The sequence below is a fragment of the Molossus molossus genome, unplaced genomic scaffold (assembly GCF_014108415.1).
Source record: "Molossus molossus isolate mMolMol1 unplaced genomic scaffold, mMolMol1.p scaffold_m16_p_13, whole genome shotgun sequence".
Classification (NCBI taxonomy): Eukaryota; Metazoa; Chordata; class Mammalia; order Chiroptera; family Molossidae; genus Molossus; species Molossus molossus.
In genome coordinates this window covers 58,942,384-58,956,926 of record NW_023425348.1, presented here as the reverse complement: position 1 = coordinate 58,956,926, position 14,543 = coordinate 58,942,384, and the positions used below count along the sequence as shown (strand labels likewise).

General features: G+C 37.4%; 1 protein-coding gene across 37 annotated transcripts in view; it reads left to right on the top strand.

Annotated features, from left to right (window-relative positions):
* Window positions 1-14,543, top strand: part of SOX6 (SRY-box transcription factor 6) — a 509,394-nt gene that overhangs the window by 296,576 nt on the left and 198,275 nt on the right. For all 37 annotated transcript variants that reach the window (XM_036260192.1, XM_036260193.1, XM_036260194.1 and 34 more), the window contains 2 exons: window positions 4,864-5,036; window positions 8,106-8,174. In XM_036260192.1, coding sequence (XP_036116085.1) covers window positions 4,864-5,036; window positions 8,106-8,174 — 242 coding nt within the window. The remainder of the gene's footprint in view (window positions 1-4,863; window positions 5,037-8,105; window positions 8,175-14,543) is intronic.

Here is a 14,543-nt window from a genome sequence, read left to right as displayed (position 1 = left end):
AAACTTTTGATGAGGGAAATTGCTGCCATATTTACATTTTGAAAAGTGCTTCCTTATTTACACACTATTGACTGCCTATTGAGACTCAAAATTTTCAGTACAACTGGTAAAGAATTCAATGGATCCAACTCAGTAAATCTGAAGTCACTGGAATAAAGGCCCCTAAGAAAAAAACGTGTCAATTTTAAAGGTCTTTCCTAACTGAAGACCATTTTGTGATAGAGCCAAAGGTTAATAAAATCAGTAGTGAATGTAGCAATTTTACAGATAAGCTATTCACAACAAATGTAGTTACTTGAATAAAAAGCTAATTCAGTTCTAAAATGCCACATGCAGTAGCAGTGAATAGCTGCTTTTAGGTGCTTTCTGGAGGAGGATAAAATACAGAATCACGGCACTCTTCTCTTCCAGCGTCCCTGGCTGCCTGTAAATTGCTGTGAATGGGGCTGTGGGCTGACAGGCTCTATTAAGACAAACTGCCTTTCTCATCGGAGAGATAAAATAAATCAGGTGTTTAGTCAAATTAAAATACTTCAGCTGGAGCAGGCCCTGGGGAGCACTGATCCACCTGACTAATCTGAGAGAAACTCAAGACAGATGTGGTTTGGGGATAAAGACGACCCCCATGGAAAAAAACAAAACAAAACCTGCCACACTGTCTTTGGAATTGGAGAATAGATACAGTTTACAGCGGAAAGTGTCAGGCGCGCACTGTGTGTGATAGTGGATAAAAGCAGTCACGCTGACTTGTAGAGAGGCTGTGTACAGAAGCTTTTCTTGCTGGTTCCCTTTTCTGCGGTTTATGAAACTACCTCTGATTTTGTGCGGTAGAGACACATTTCTGGCAATGCTTTTTATTACTTTTTATTTTACTTTATTTTTTTGGTACGTGCCCCTCGCAGGAACCGAACCCGGGACTCTCTGGTCTACAGACCGATGCTCCAACCGCTGAGCCAAAGTGGCCAGGGCTGGCAATGCTTTTTAGAGAACTGTTTTAAGATAGCCAAGGGATATGAATCAGATGTTAGGCAGCTACTGATGACCTCTGCTGGCCTGGGTAGAGCCTCGGATCTGATCTACTTTTTTTCCAAGTTGATTTGATCAAACCTCAAAACTATTCAAGACATGAATTTCTACATAGAATTAAGCTGTTTCAGAAGAGCATTCTATACGGTCTTTTGTGTTCCTTAACATAGCCTGACAGTATTCAGGTTGCCTACACTATGTCTCATAAATTGTCTACTTCTTCAGTAACTCTGGTAGTTAAAGTTGCTTTGCCATGACAAAGTTGCATGTTCAATTAAACTCATACTTTTTGAGATAAAATAACTTGTGTTTGCAGGTTGGTTGGTCAGTGTGATTCAGATTTGATGTTATTTTTGTTATGGCAGCATGCATATTTGCTGTTAATTAAAACAGAAAACCCAGCCTGGCTGGCGTGGCTCAGTGGTTGAGCATCGTCCCATGCACCAAGAGGTCGCCAGTTCGATTCCCAGTCAGGACACACGCCCAGGTTGGGGGCCAGGTCCTCAGTGAGGGGCATGCAGGAGGTGGCCATTTGATGTTCTCTCTCATCGATGTTTCTATCTCTCTCTCCCTTTCTCTCTCTCTAAAAATCAATAAACAAAAAAATATTAAAAAACAAACAAAAAAACCCCCAGAAAACCCAGCATAACAGGGTTTGAACCACTACATGTGAACAAATACAATGGGTACAGGCTAGAGATACGACCACACACAAAAAATTAGCCTACACATTTAAAGAGTGTAAGCTGTTGTAGGGTATAAATTGATTTCTCTGTAATTTGACTCTCAAGGGATTATATATAAATATAATTTTAGATTTGTTATACTGGTACATTTCATTCCAACCGAATTTGTTTTTCCACTCATATCTATTCAAAATATATGTGCTCCTCAAATTTAAGGAAAGGATAGTGACAGACAAATATGAGTGCCTAAATCCTCAATTTAAAAATATTGATATCTGACTTGATTTTTTTTTTTCTTAAACACATATTTTTAAAGTTCAATGAAAAAATAATTTAGACATCTGATTTTTTATACTTTAAACAACTGGAATATTTTTTTGTAAAAAGATTCAGTAAAATGGTGTTCTTTAAATTTAGATGTAGTTATACATGGCTATTCGCAGTGGAAGCACCAATGCATTTATAGACCTGTTGGCTTCACCTTGAACAGAAGAGGCTTGGAAGTCACTTAGGAGTTATCTTCAGCTTCTCCTTTTCCTCTACAGAGGAGAGAGAGTAATATATTGGTCGATAACTGTTGAAAATAACTGGGAGAAGAGAAAATTTTCCAGTTCCTGTACTTGTCTTGGACCCACATTTCCTCTGAATGCTCTTCTTTATTAACAAAAAATTATGGTTCATTAACTTCCTCAGTATCCATTAAGTTTTCTCTGAATTTGCCTCATGTAGGCAGGTATAATAAGAAAATTACGTGTAGATCAGAGTGTTGCAAAAAATATGTGTAATAAATGTGCATATATCCTATTTATCTATTTTCATAGGTTTTAAAACTATTCAGCACATTGTAGCCAGAGTGACCACATCACCCTTGCTTACAGTACTTCAGTGATTTTGGAATATTCTTAGAATAAATATGAAGTTAATTAGCATGGTCTGTAGGAGGTGTGACCTTTTTCTACCTCTTTAGCCTCATCTGGTACACTACTCCCCCTTATTTTCCTTGTTTACGTTTCATTACCTTCTTTTACCTTCTGGAGCACACGGAAACTCCCCCTCTCCACCCCAAGGGGCCTTAGCCTACTTTCACCTTCTGAAAAGCTCCTTGACCTCCCTCCAACTCGTTGCCTAGTTGACTCTATTCATCTTGCTGTTCGTTTCTTACTTTCTCAGCCATACCTTCCCTGCACTTGGGCCTCCCAAACTTGGTTAAACCTACCCCCAGATGTCTGACCTGCTTGTAAATCTTACTTAGTTGTAGTTTAAATGCACATGTGTGATGACTTGCCTGAGGTGTCTCCCCACTTGGACCACAGATTGCGTGGGAGTAGGGACCTCTGCTTTTTCTTACCGTGGTTTTGGTGTCCTTAGTTCTTGATGCAGTACCTGACATGTAGGTGCCATTCAGACAGAAATTTCTTAAAATTAAAAATGAATGAGATGAGTAAATACACTAATTTTACACTTATTTTATAACTTCTCATCTATATATATTGACATATACGTTAATTGAACTTGTAGTGCTTTTGAAGAAGTGTTTTTGATCCCCTGTGGGAACCTGCTTTTGAATTTCAGTGTTTTTGGATCAAGAAGTTCTTTCTTGTACCAAGCTGAAATTCCTATTGCTGAAATAAAATCTGATTTAAAAAATCAATTTGAGTAACTAGAAAGACAGATGGTCACTATCCTTGATTCAGTATTTGTTCCCATGTCAGTGGAATCCATCATCTCAACTATATTTTTCTTCTAATTTCAATTTTAGGTCATTTTTCCACTCAGTGAATCTTAAGGGATAAAGATATTGACAGTTTGTTTAGGATTTGGATTGGCATTAAGAATCCCAAGGTAGTCCTAAATGTCCCAGCTTCTCTGCTGACATCAGTCTTACCCTGTGGGAATCGTATACTAGCAAGTGCCAGCCAGCATCTTCTGAGGACTCCCTTTCCTTTCTCCATGGGGCCACTCGGAAAATATGGCCACTTCTAATTAAAATATTTTTAGTTTCTCAGATTACCCTGGGGTTCTCTTAGCAGGAACGAAGCGGGTTTCATAAGGAGATAGGAAGTCTCTTTCTCCACACACACAAAAATTGGCAATCTTTGTCCCCTTTGACAGCTGGTGGCATGATTCTGAAAAGCTTTCAAATCATAGATCATTTCTTCATAATGAAACTGTGTGGCTCAAATACAGAGGGTTGAAATTCTTATCTTATGCTGCGGTAAAATGCTCTAATTCAGATTCACAAAAGGATTCTGGACCCTTTACTTAGGAGAGCTGTGCAATTTGCCCGTAAAAAGACTGTTCAGCACCATTAGTGCATACCATAAGTGTTCGCTGACATCATATTCATTAAACAGCACATCCTTATGCATAACCTTTTCAACCTCGAATGTGTTTTTCCCTTTGAAGAATGACGGATGACAAAGGGTGAGGGAGCCCCCGAGCAACACTGTTGCCTTTAAGGGTGAACTTGGGAACTTTAGCTTGATCCCCTCACAGGAAAAAAAAAAAAAAAAATCAGGTTCAATCCTTTCTTACCTGAGGCAAGGCAGTTTTTTTTTTCCTTTTCTTCTTTTTTTCATTCCATGGCCAAGAGAGTGACCCTTGACTTCTGAGCTTTGGAGACAAATCTTTGCACAATGGAAAAGTTTTATGAAGGCAATGACCAGAAAATTCCTTAAATAACATTTATTAGGTACCTACTCTGTCTTAGATTCTGTTGGTCACTGAGGGTAGAGGTGATCATAGAATATTAATACAACCCACAGTTTCTAATTATTGGTACCAAGTATCATATGTTTCCCAGCTTGATCTGGGAGATTTGGGGAAGGAGGGGAGAGGCGTGTGGGGAAAGGGAGAGAATGGCTAGCTAGTACTGCTTTTTCTTGTTTTGTTTCGTTTTTTAAGAGAGAGAGGGAAGAGTGAGTGAGAATTTTAGTGGCAACAATTCTTGTTCTTGGCAGGGGCAGTGACTCACCTTAACATCCATCCCCTTGCTACTCTGTACTGTTCCTGCACTCACAGTGCCCTGCGGTCATTCTCCCAGATCTTTAGTGTCTTAGAGAAGTCCCTTTCTATGCCCTCCTCCCACCCTTTCCCCCGTTCATTCATACTTTTCTCAAACTTGTGAGATATCTTCTTGTTTCCATTTTAGGTACACCTGAGAGCCTGGCAGAAAAAGAGCGGCAGCTCTCGACCATGATTACCCAGCTGATCAGTTTACGGGAGCAGCTCCTGGCAGCGCACGACGAACAGAAAAAACTGGCAGCGTCACAAATTGAGAAACAACGGCAGCAAATGGACCTTGCTCGCCAACAGCAAGAACAGGTGAGCCCTGCAAAAGGAGCTGACGAACCGGAGCTGCGGAATGTGCCAGGCTCAGCGAGTCATCACATTGATTGGTTTATTTGTCATAAGGGTTCCTAAAAAAGAAGAAGGAAAGGTAGAAAGAAAGAAGCCTTTTGGAAACCAGGGCCTTCAAGAATACTGAGGGGATACGTAGAGGACAAAGAGAGGCATCGTAACAACTGGGCATAACTGAAATGATAACATCGTTCCAGAACATTTGGATTTGATTAATTACACAGGGGAACTTATTCACATAGGCAGCACGTGCATTCCCAACGCAGCTTGACCACGAGTGAGGAGCTTCTGTCCTGGCCTTATTCTTCCCATCCAGAAAGAAAGAGTTCTGGTTTAGGAAAATTTTTGAGGATGTTCTAGCCCTGGGATCCAATGATTTTCTCTGATTTTAAAGCTAGGGTCACACATCTGTTTTCCCAGAACAGCCTTGGTTAATGCCTGTTTTCCAGAATAAGTATTAATAATGCCCCCTCCTCTTGCAAAAGTTGTCCTGGTTTGGATGCTAAATTATATGCTCACGCTATTTAGCATAGGTAAATCATTGAAAACAAATTAGCACATGGCTCCTATAAGAATTTGACTTCCCTGATTTAGAGTAAGAAGAAAAAAATAGCAAAATTTAAATGTATATCTTTAAAAAAATAAATCAGTTTCCCAAATGTCTCATAAGAGTACATTAATCTAACAACAGTGATCCTATAGTATAGTCCCTGATGCTTTAGATTAGACAGACCCAAATTAATGTGCAGTTTTTAGGAATCTGACATTATTACTGGAATTATCTTTTCAGTTAAATGTATTTTATAGGGGTATATAGAGCAATATATGCTCTGTTGATTTTAATGAGTTGTGACGTCTGGTATTTTATATGCTTGAATATTTACCCACATGTAGGAATATGGACTCAGCCCCTAATGGAAAATAACATAAAGGAACACTGTAAAAAATCAGAAGTTAGAATGTCATTTAGCCATCTAGAGATGACACAGTAATTAACTATTGACACTTGTGAATAAGCTAGCACAAATTAATCTTGACACATTTGCAGACGAGTGATATCTTACAGTGAACACTTTGTAATTATATTTCAAAATGAAAATTAAATGACACTTAAAACTAGGTTGTCATGCTCAATGAAGCGAGCATGTAGCTCAGCCGATTGGCAAATAAAATTCAGAATTTGAGCCACATGGTGCTTATGTACCATACTTCACTGTGTCAAACCCATACGTCTAGAGTGGATGATAGTAATTGCACTGTGGTGTTCTGGATGCATTTCTATGCAGCACTTTATCATTTAGGAGGGACCATCAATATTAGATGCCTAGTGGTGTTTCACTGGTTTGCTAAGAGGAAATAAATATTCAGAGGATCCTGCATCTAAACCTAGAGTTTCAGAGTGAGTTATCCATTTTTTTTCTTTTTAATTTTTTTATTTAAATCATTATTTTATTTTTCAAATACAGTTGGTGTACAATATTCTATTAGTTTCAGGTGCACACCCCAGTGATTAGACATTCTATAACTTACTAAGTGATCATCCTGATAAATCTCATACCTGTCTGACATCTTACGTAGTTATCAGAATATTATTGACTGTATTCCCTACGCTGTATTTTATATCTGCATGTCTATTCTGCAACAACCAATTTGTGCTTCTTAATCCCTTCACCTTTCTCAGCCACCTTCCCAACACCCCTGTGTCCATTTCTGATTTGAATGGTGACTAGCAAAGTGGGCCTTTCCTACCTGATTAGATACTATTTCCATTTTGCTTATAAAGTGTTGGGGAGGAATGGTCCCATTTCTCAGACTGTTAGGGACAGCTTTATTATGACTTCCAGTGTGAGCCAGTCATCACCAGGAACCTTAAAGCAACATTTGGGAGCAGACTGCTGTTTTGTCCTCTTCTGCTGAATGAAAATGCGATCTGGATGTTGCCCTCTGCTCTAGGCTAAAGCGTCCAAAAGACTCAAAGCATGCAGCTGGGGGCTGACCACACTCATTTTCTCCTCCAACATTGCTCATTCTAGAATACTGGTGTTTGGAAATAGGAAAAATAGAAAAACAAAACAAAACACCCCATAAGTCTTGCGTAAAGGGTACCACTAAACCAAGTTTTTCTAAGTCCTCCCTGGCCACTTTTCTCTCTGGCTTTCTAGGTTGGATGGAGTGTGTTCTCACTAAAGGGCATCCCTCTGGGCTTACAGCTATAGCAGCTCAGCCTTTGAGGCCATCAGCAGCTTGATGCCCAACTCGTGTTTTACAGTAAACACCACTATGCTAGAAGTTGTTTGCTTTGCTGAGGGGCAGATTCAGTCGTCAGCGGGGCTTGCATGAAGTGGTTACTATTTATTTTCATAGACCAGATGATGTGTTAGGATGTTGAATCTGATTGTTGGATGAAGCAAGAGACTATAACACACTACCCTCAAAAGAATAAGTGGATAAATATTAATTTTGTTTTAAAAATGCTTTGTACACCACATCATTGATGTACATTTATAAATCAACCAAACAAGATAATGATTTTTGACACTTTGCCATGTTTTCTTGGTACTACCTTGACAATATTTGTCTTACCCATTCTGAGTCTTTACCTCAGAAACGGTTTCAGCAAAGTCAACTATATTATAATTAATAGAAAGTTCTTTCCTGTCTCTGCTACAGACTTTACTTTTATTTTTTTTAGTCCAAATTAAACTCTTTATAAAAATGTAGCCAGAGATTTTTTGTCTTTGTTCTCCAAGGGTCAGATTTCGAAACCGGTGCAGACATAGATGAGCTGCTCACAAATGGAATACAAAGGGTGGTTTACACCTGCAGATGGAGAGTTAGAGATAAGCAGAGAAATGGCACCTGTCTGACATTTTTCCTTTTCTCCCAATTTCTGATTCTGTCTCTCTCACTTTATAGGAACTCTTGCACATAGAAGTGCAGTACAGCATTCTTGTAATACCAGGAGAGATACCTGAGGTAATGGCAAAGGTGTAAGCATTTCATTTTAACTTAATGTAACTTTATTTCTGATAGATTGCAAGACAACAGCAGCAACTTCTGCAACAGCAGCACAAAATTAATCTCCTGCAGCAACAGATCCAGGTCAGTGTATTTTATTACTCTCGTCTGATTATACTCACGTACTTGCCTCCTTGAAAATGAAATATAAAATGCTGCAAGTGCACCCCCCCTCTCATAAACAGCACCAATACGGCTACTGTTCAAGGATGTTGTATAGAATTGTATAAGGGGATGTAGGAAATATCAACTTAGTGGTCTGAGCATTCTTTTTGGATGTGATGCATAAGCAGAAAAAACCTTATCTTTTTTCTTTCTGCCATTTGTGTCGAACACAAATGGCAGAATCTAGTGGTTTCCAAGGTAGCATACACATGCTGTTTTGATTTCCACTAACCAATTTCTGCTTTGTACTTTACCACTTAACAGCATCATGGGGAGAAGCTTATGTTTATTTAGTTAGGACTATCTGATTGGGCCAGTTAGGAGAGAAATCTTATGACCTGGCAAAGGTTGGTAATAATTAATTTATTCTTTAACAGGTATTAATTGCATTTCTGTTAGATGATGCAGAGGGGAATATAAAGATTAATGAGTAATTGTCTGTCTTCAAGGAGCTTATAGTCTAGAAAGAACGAATAACTTGTTTTTGAATAATTGTAACACAATTTAGAAATTCTCTTTTTTTTTTGTGGCCGGGTAACACTGTATATAGGTCATAATGACAATGGCCTGGGAAGGAATTTTGATTTCTGTCATTTCTTTACATACTTGGTGGTTAATTCAACTCACCGCTATTTAAGATAGGTAAGGGAGTGGTCTCCATTTTTGAATAGGAACATAGATGTCGTTGTCTGGGGATCAATCCTCAGGAATACCGATGCCAGAGTTGTATGTACCCATCACAACCTCTGTGGTTTCTGTTGGCTGCTGTGGATATTTTCTAAACACTGGGATCTGTGAGTCAGCCTAGTTGGGGCAGTATATTCTTATTTATAGTATTCCTTTCCTTGAGATTAATATTACACCTTCTGTATTCTTTAAAAAATCATTCATGTCGTAGCTTACTGAATCCTCTACCTTACTGGTGAAAACCAGTCATTTTAACTTACAGCCTTGTTTCATTTTGTTAATCGTACTAAGTGTTCCAGGTAACCTTCCTGCATGCGAAATAATAATTAAGTGCCTGAAGAAGCACTTGTATCTAATTTGGCTATCTTCACGAGGAGGTTTTAACCAGTGGTTTGTTGTGGTGGTTGTTTTAAAATTAGTTCTGACTCCATATTCCATATTCAAGTCTATATGTTTCAAAATAAAGAGTCCAAATGTAGAGGAAATGGAATGTGTCTGGCATTTTTGACAGTCAACCCTTACAATTAAATCTTGGAATAACTTCTCATCCTGATATCTCTTTTATAACTCATGCTGAGATACTTAATTAAACAACCGTCCAGGTGTTCCCTTGTTCTGCCCTTATTAGAATTTTCAGTGTGTCTCCTGTTACTAAGGTCAAAATTTTTAGCCTGTGGCTTCCTACATTTTTCTCTAGCTCCCTCTCTAAGAACTCAGTGGGTGTTAAATAACCTGATCATTTAGTTCTCTCTGTTTCTCATAGTTGTAAAGAAGGAATGGAAGACGTTCACTGAGATGTTCCCATATCAGCCACTTATTATTATTATTAATGTTTTTACTACCTCTTTATTACTTCATCATTTATCTTGAATGTATTTCACTTGTTAGTGCATGTTATTTGTATTAAGTGGCTGTCTTAATTGATGTCTGCCTGTGGTACTGAGGCTCACAGATGAATAGCAACCAATTCAGAGTATTTTTATAAAATATTATTACCATTTATTGATTACATATGATTTTATAGTTACAGCTTGACTACATGAAATTGATGTCTTTTTCAGGAAACTAGAACTTGATCTTAAAATATTATTCACCAGAATATTCACTTTGTGAAGATAGGAAAATTGTTGTTCCAAGTTTTCTAATAGAAGTTTAATTGCTTTTAACATTTGTGGATATTTCTTATTATTTAATTTTATAAAAATTGAAGCTATCAGCACTTGATCTCAACAGTCTCAGTTATAAAATCACAGAGAGATTCAAAGTGTCAGTTATATTTATTTTAGAAATATAGCATGCTTTGTAACCAGAACTCATATTGTAAAAATTAAGAGGAAGCAATAAACCCGTATTTACAGTTCCTTCTGTCCAGAGCTACTCTTCACTGCATATCTTGTCAGTATTTATCTTATCAGTATGAGACCATTCAAAGAATTTTTCAAATGCTGAAAAACACTTACTCCTTACACAAGTATTCATCTTTGACACTTAAAAAGCGGGTATTTGATGTTCAGACTTTTATTTATTTTTTTGAAAGGGGAATGGGTTAACTGTATTTTCAAAAATGGTTTTGACAAGCCATAGATATAGTCCAATCTAGGAGAGAAATTATTGTTGGGCTAATTTTTAATATACATTTCTGAGCAAAACATGAAATGTAAGAGATGCCTTGAATATTTTTTTCTGTCATGAAAGAAGCATTCTCACTTTTGAAAACAAAACATAACAGAGTAAAATAAGGTAATAAATACAAGACCTAATTTCTCCTCTGAAAGCAAATGAATGCTAAGACATTTGAGCAAGTTTGACCTGTTTTCTTTTCTTAAAATCTTGAGTCCTAGAACCTGTTGGCTAACATGGTCAGCAAGATTAAGCCTTGGCAATTGGCTATAGATCATGAGTATCAGGTGGTCACATTCAAGATTGTTCTTTACATCTAGTTCAGATGCTGACTTCTGAATTAGTGCTGTTGTTTTGGAATTTGCAAGCTGTAATAGAAAGAAAGAAAAGTGTCCTTTTTCATTAGAAATAGGAAAAGGCATGATTAAGGTAGTATTGTAATGCTATCTTACAGGCTTATTTCATTTGCATTCATTCAAAATTTATGTATGCATTAAAATAATTATATATATACATATATATATATTTTCCCTCCTTGAATATAATTTTTAACATCATTTGTCTTGGTGTAAAGCCTAACTAAAATTTAAAGACATACTTTTAAGATCATGTAGGCCTTGTTGAAAAAAAAATGAATGATTTTGTGAACTGATGTTTTTATATTTTTGATGAGTCAGTTTTTACCATTTAAAATAATCAGGTTAATAACTTTAAACAATTATTAAAATGCTTTAATATTAACAGATTTTTTAGGAGGCTGTTTGCTTAGTGAATTTAAATCCTTCTGTTTGTGCTTTGGGGAAAATGGTGATCTCTCTAATTTGTTACATATGAAGTAATTCCTCCGATGTGAACCCAGGAAGAGTTAGACATTTTTACTATTTCTAGGACCAATATAGCACAGTTTTAAAAAATCAACTCTATGGAAACAAGACGAATACATCATGGAATATGGATCCTTGGAGTTGGGAATGTTGAGTCTCATGCTGTGATTCCCAAGGACAGATGACTGCTTCAGTAATTTCCTCCTCCCTCGTCCACCCACTGCGTTACACACTACTCAGCCAGTCTCCCGAAGAATTTTACTTATGAGTTATGTTGATTAGAAAACAATATTGATTTTCAATCCACTGGAACATATCAAAGCATATTTACAGTATTTTAATCAACTATTATATATACAGGAGTGGGCAAAAATGGGTTTACAGTTATAATACAAATAAATAATACAATAATTAATAAATAACAATACAAGAATAAACTGTTTCGCATGCTCACAACTATAAACTTACCTTTGTCTACTCCTGTGAGTCTAGTCAAAACAAAACAGAAAATATTTTATAAATCCTGATTTTTTTGCTCCATCTGTATATTTATTCATTCCCATCGTTTGCCCATATCATGAGGTTTTTGAATCTAGAGGAGATACTCTTCATGGACACAACACACCACATTCTTTGGTTTTGATAGCGTGTCAGTAGGAACACATTTAATGATGGCATTTTGCTGCTAGAACTTAATCTTTGCAAGAGAATTCAGCTCATTAAAATAGCTTTGTGAGAAACATACTTCTGCAGGCATGAATGGTGTTATCCAATTATCCATGTCTATCCAGTTTTAGTGTTATTCAAGTGGTTTGTGTTGTGTGCTACATAAGGAGTGTCCTCTCCATAACACTGATTGAACAGCAGCGGTCTCTTAAGAATGGACTGGCTTGTTGGGATTTTATTTGGGCATTAGGCTTGCTGGGCCAGGGCCACTGATTTACTCAAGTCATACACATCCACCTTCTAGTGTGTAATTGTGAAATTTGAAATTCTTAGCTCTTTGTAAATCTTTATGGTTAATATACAGTATTAACTGCCCTTGACTCATCTTTTAATACATTCCTTAATCTGGGAACTCAGTTGTGGAAGGCCTGAACTGGATGCCATTGCTGCTGCTCTGCAGACACTCGTGGTCTTATCCAAAAACTTTCTCTTTTATATGCTGCAGTACATGCTGCGTAGGTGCAAAACCAACTGTTTGTCTATTCACTGATGCCTCTCTCTTCCTAAGGGTGTGAATGTTTTTCATACTACGTGTTTTCTGTTTTGGTTATAACATATTCCTGTGTGCTCTTCGTATATTTTGTCTCTGGGTATTTGTCACACTATTAAATGTGTGTTCTTCTTTCTTCTTGCCTATTAATCAGAAGAGATGTTAATATTATAAGCAAGGAGGTGGTTGTTCTTAAACCATTACATAGAATAATTTGAGATGTACTCTCACCTTTTAAGGAGATAAACCTGGCCTTTTGTTTCCTTCAACATGATTAACTACAGGCATTTCAGGTATCTGCTGAGCAGAATAAGGACTACCATTTATGTGAAGTAGTTGTCTAAAGATCAGAAATAATTACTTTATACATTAGCCTTCATGGCCTGCATGACCTGGTTAATTAATTTTTTGCTAGGATAATAATAATAGATATATATTTGAAGATATGCTTCATCATTAAGTATCTAATTGACCTCCCATTTTAAGAGCTGGACTTTGCCTTTATTGTCTTTTGGAGATGGCTGAAGCAGTCAGTGGAAACACTGAGGAAAGTCAGGAGCCTTCTAGTCTCACACAGTCCCTCTGTCTTATGTCCTATCTCTTTGTTAATTGTATTTAGCATTGATAAACAAAAAGCAATTACAGTGCTCCTGTTTTGGCTCTAGCGAATAGTCCTTTTTTGCGTGTTATTGATCAGGTAACTGATCTCCTTCCAACAGCCTCTGAAGAGCCAAATAAACCCATTGGAAGTAATTTGATACTTCTGTTGGCACTGTACGTGTATCTGATACTCTCTTGCAATGAAATGAGAGTTATAAACAAAGCTTAGAAGTTTAGGATTAGCCCCCAGCTTCAGCAAGCCCTTAAAATATTTTGTAATTCTATCTTCAATCATGAATTAGCCAGGAAAAACAGACCCTCTCTCCTCTATTTTTCTGCTGTATGCTGTTTTTAATTGCCCACAGGCAGGCTGTTGTGATCTTCTTTGGAAGTTTAAAACCAAGATAAAAATGCAAATCTAATTATTTCTTTTATGTAATCTAATTAACTTTTTAAGTAATGATAGATGCTCCATAGCTTGCTTCAAACATTTTAATAGCGGAATTTCTGAATTATAAAGAATAGGTAAAGCTGCTATACTTCAATGGCTACCAAGGGCCTTCGCAGCTAAAAATATAATTATTATTGTGGGTCAGAAGCTTCACGCTAGCTAATCATGCTAGACTGTTTGTTAAAACTGGAGTGGGTCTAGGTATAAGAAGAGGTGGTACCTGACCAGATCCTATGAGCTACTACCTGGAATTATTCATCAGCTTGCTACCTGTTTTCTAAACGTGGCCTTATGGCAAAGATCATTCAGCAGAGCAGAACCTGAGGTGAATTTCAACGCTTTTCAGGCACTATCCCTCAGACTCCCCCGCCTCCTCCAGCTGACCCTCCCTTCTCTATCTTATCTACTTGTGCTTATCTCTCAGATTCCACACCCCGGCTCTCTCTCCAACCAGTGATACTAAAAATTCAGGGAAACCGAAGGCTTTGCTGGTTTCTGGATGTAATACGAGAGAGAGAGAGTGCCTTACCTCTTGGGAGGAGGCGGGAGTGTGGTGCCCAGTGCGGGGGTGATCCAGGGGGTGGCAGCATGGATACTGCATAACAATGAAGCACGCCCCCATGGAAAAGGGGTCTCTTCAGTTTTGTTCTTGATCTCTCTGATTGTATGGAGTTTAGTGTTAGTCTTTATACCTTTCCAGGATGTACTAATCTCACTTAGTGGGGGGTGGGGGGATCAGGATCATCTTAGTCTGAGAGCCTTTGGAGGCAATAGTGTTTAACTTAACTAGAATTTAAATTGAATAAAATAAAACTTTTATTTTCATGGTTATCTGGTTATCTTCTATTTATGACAAGTGATTTTAGTTTTCCGTTTGAGGTAGTGATATA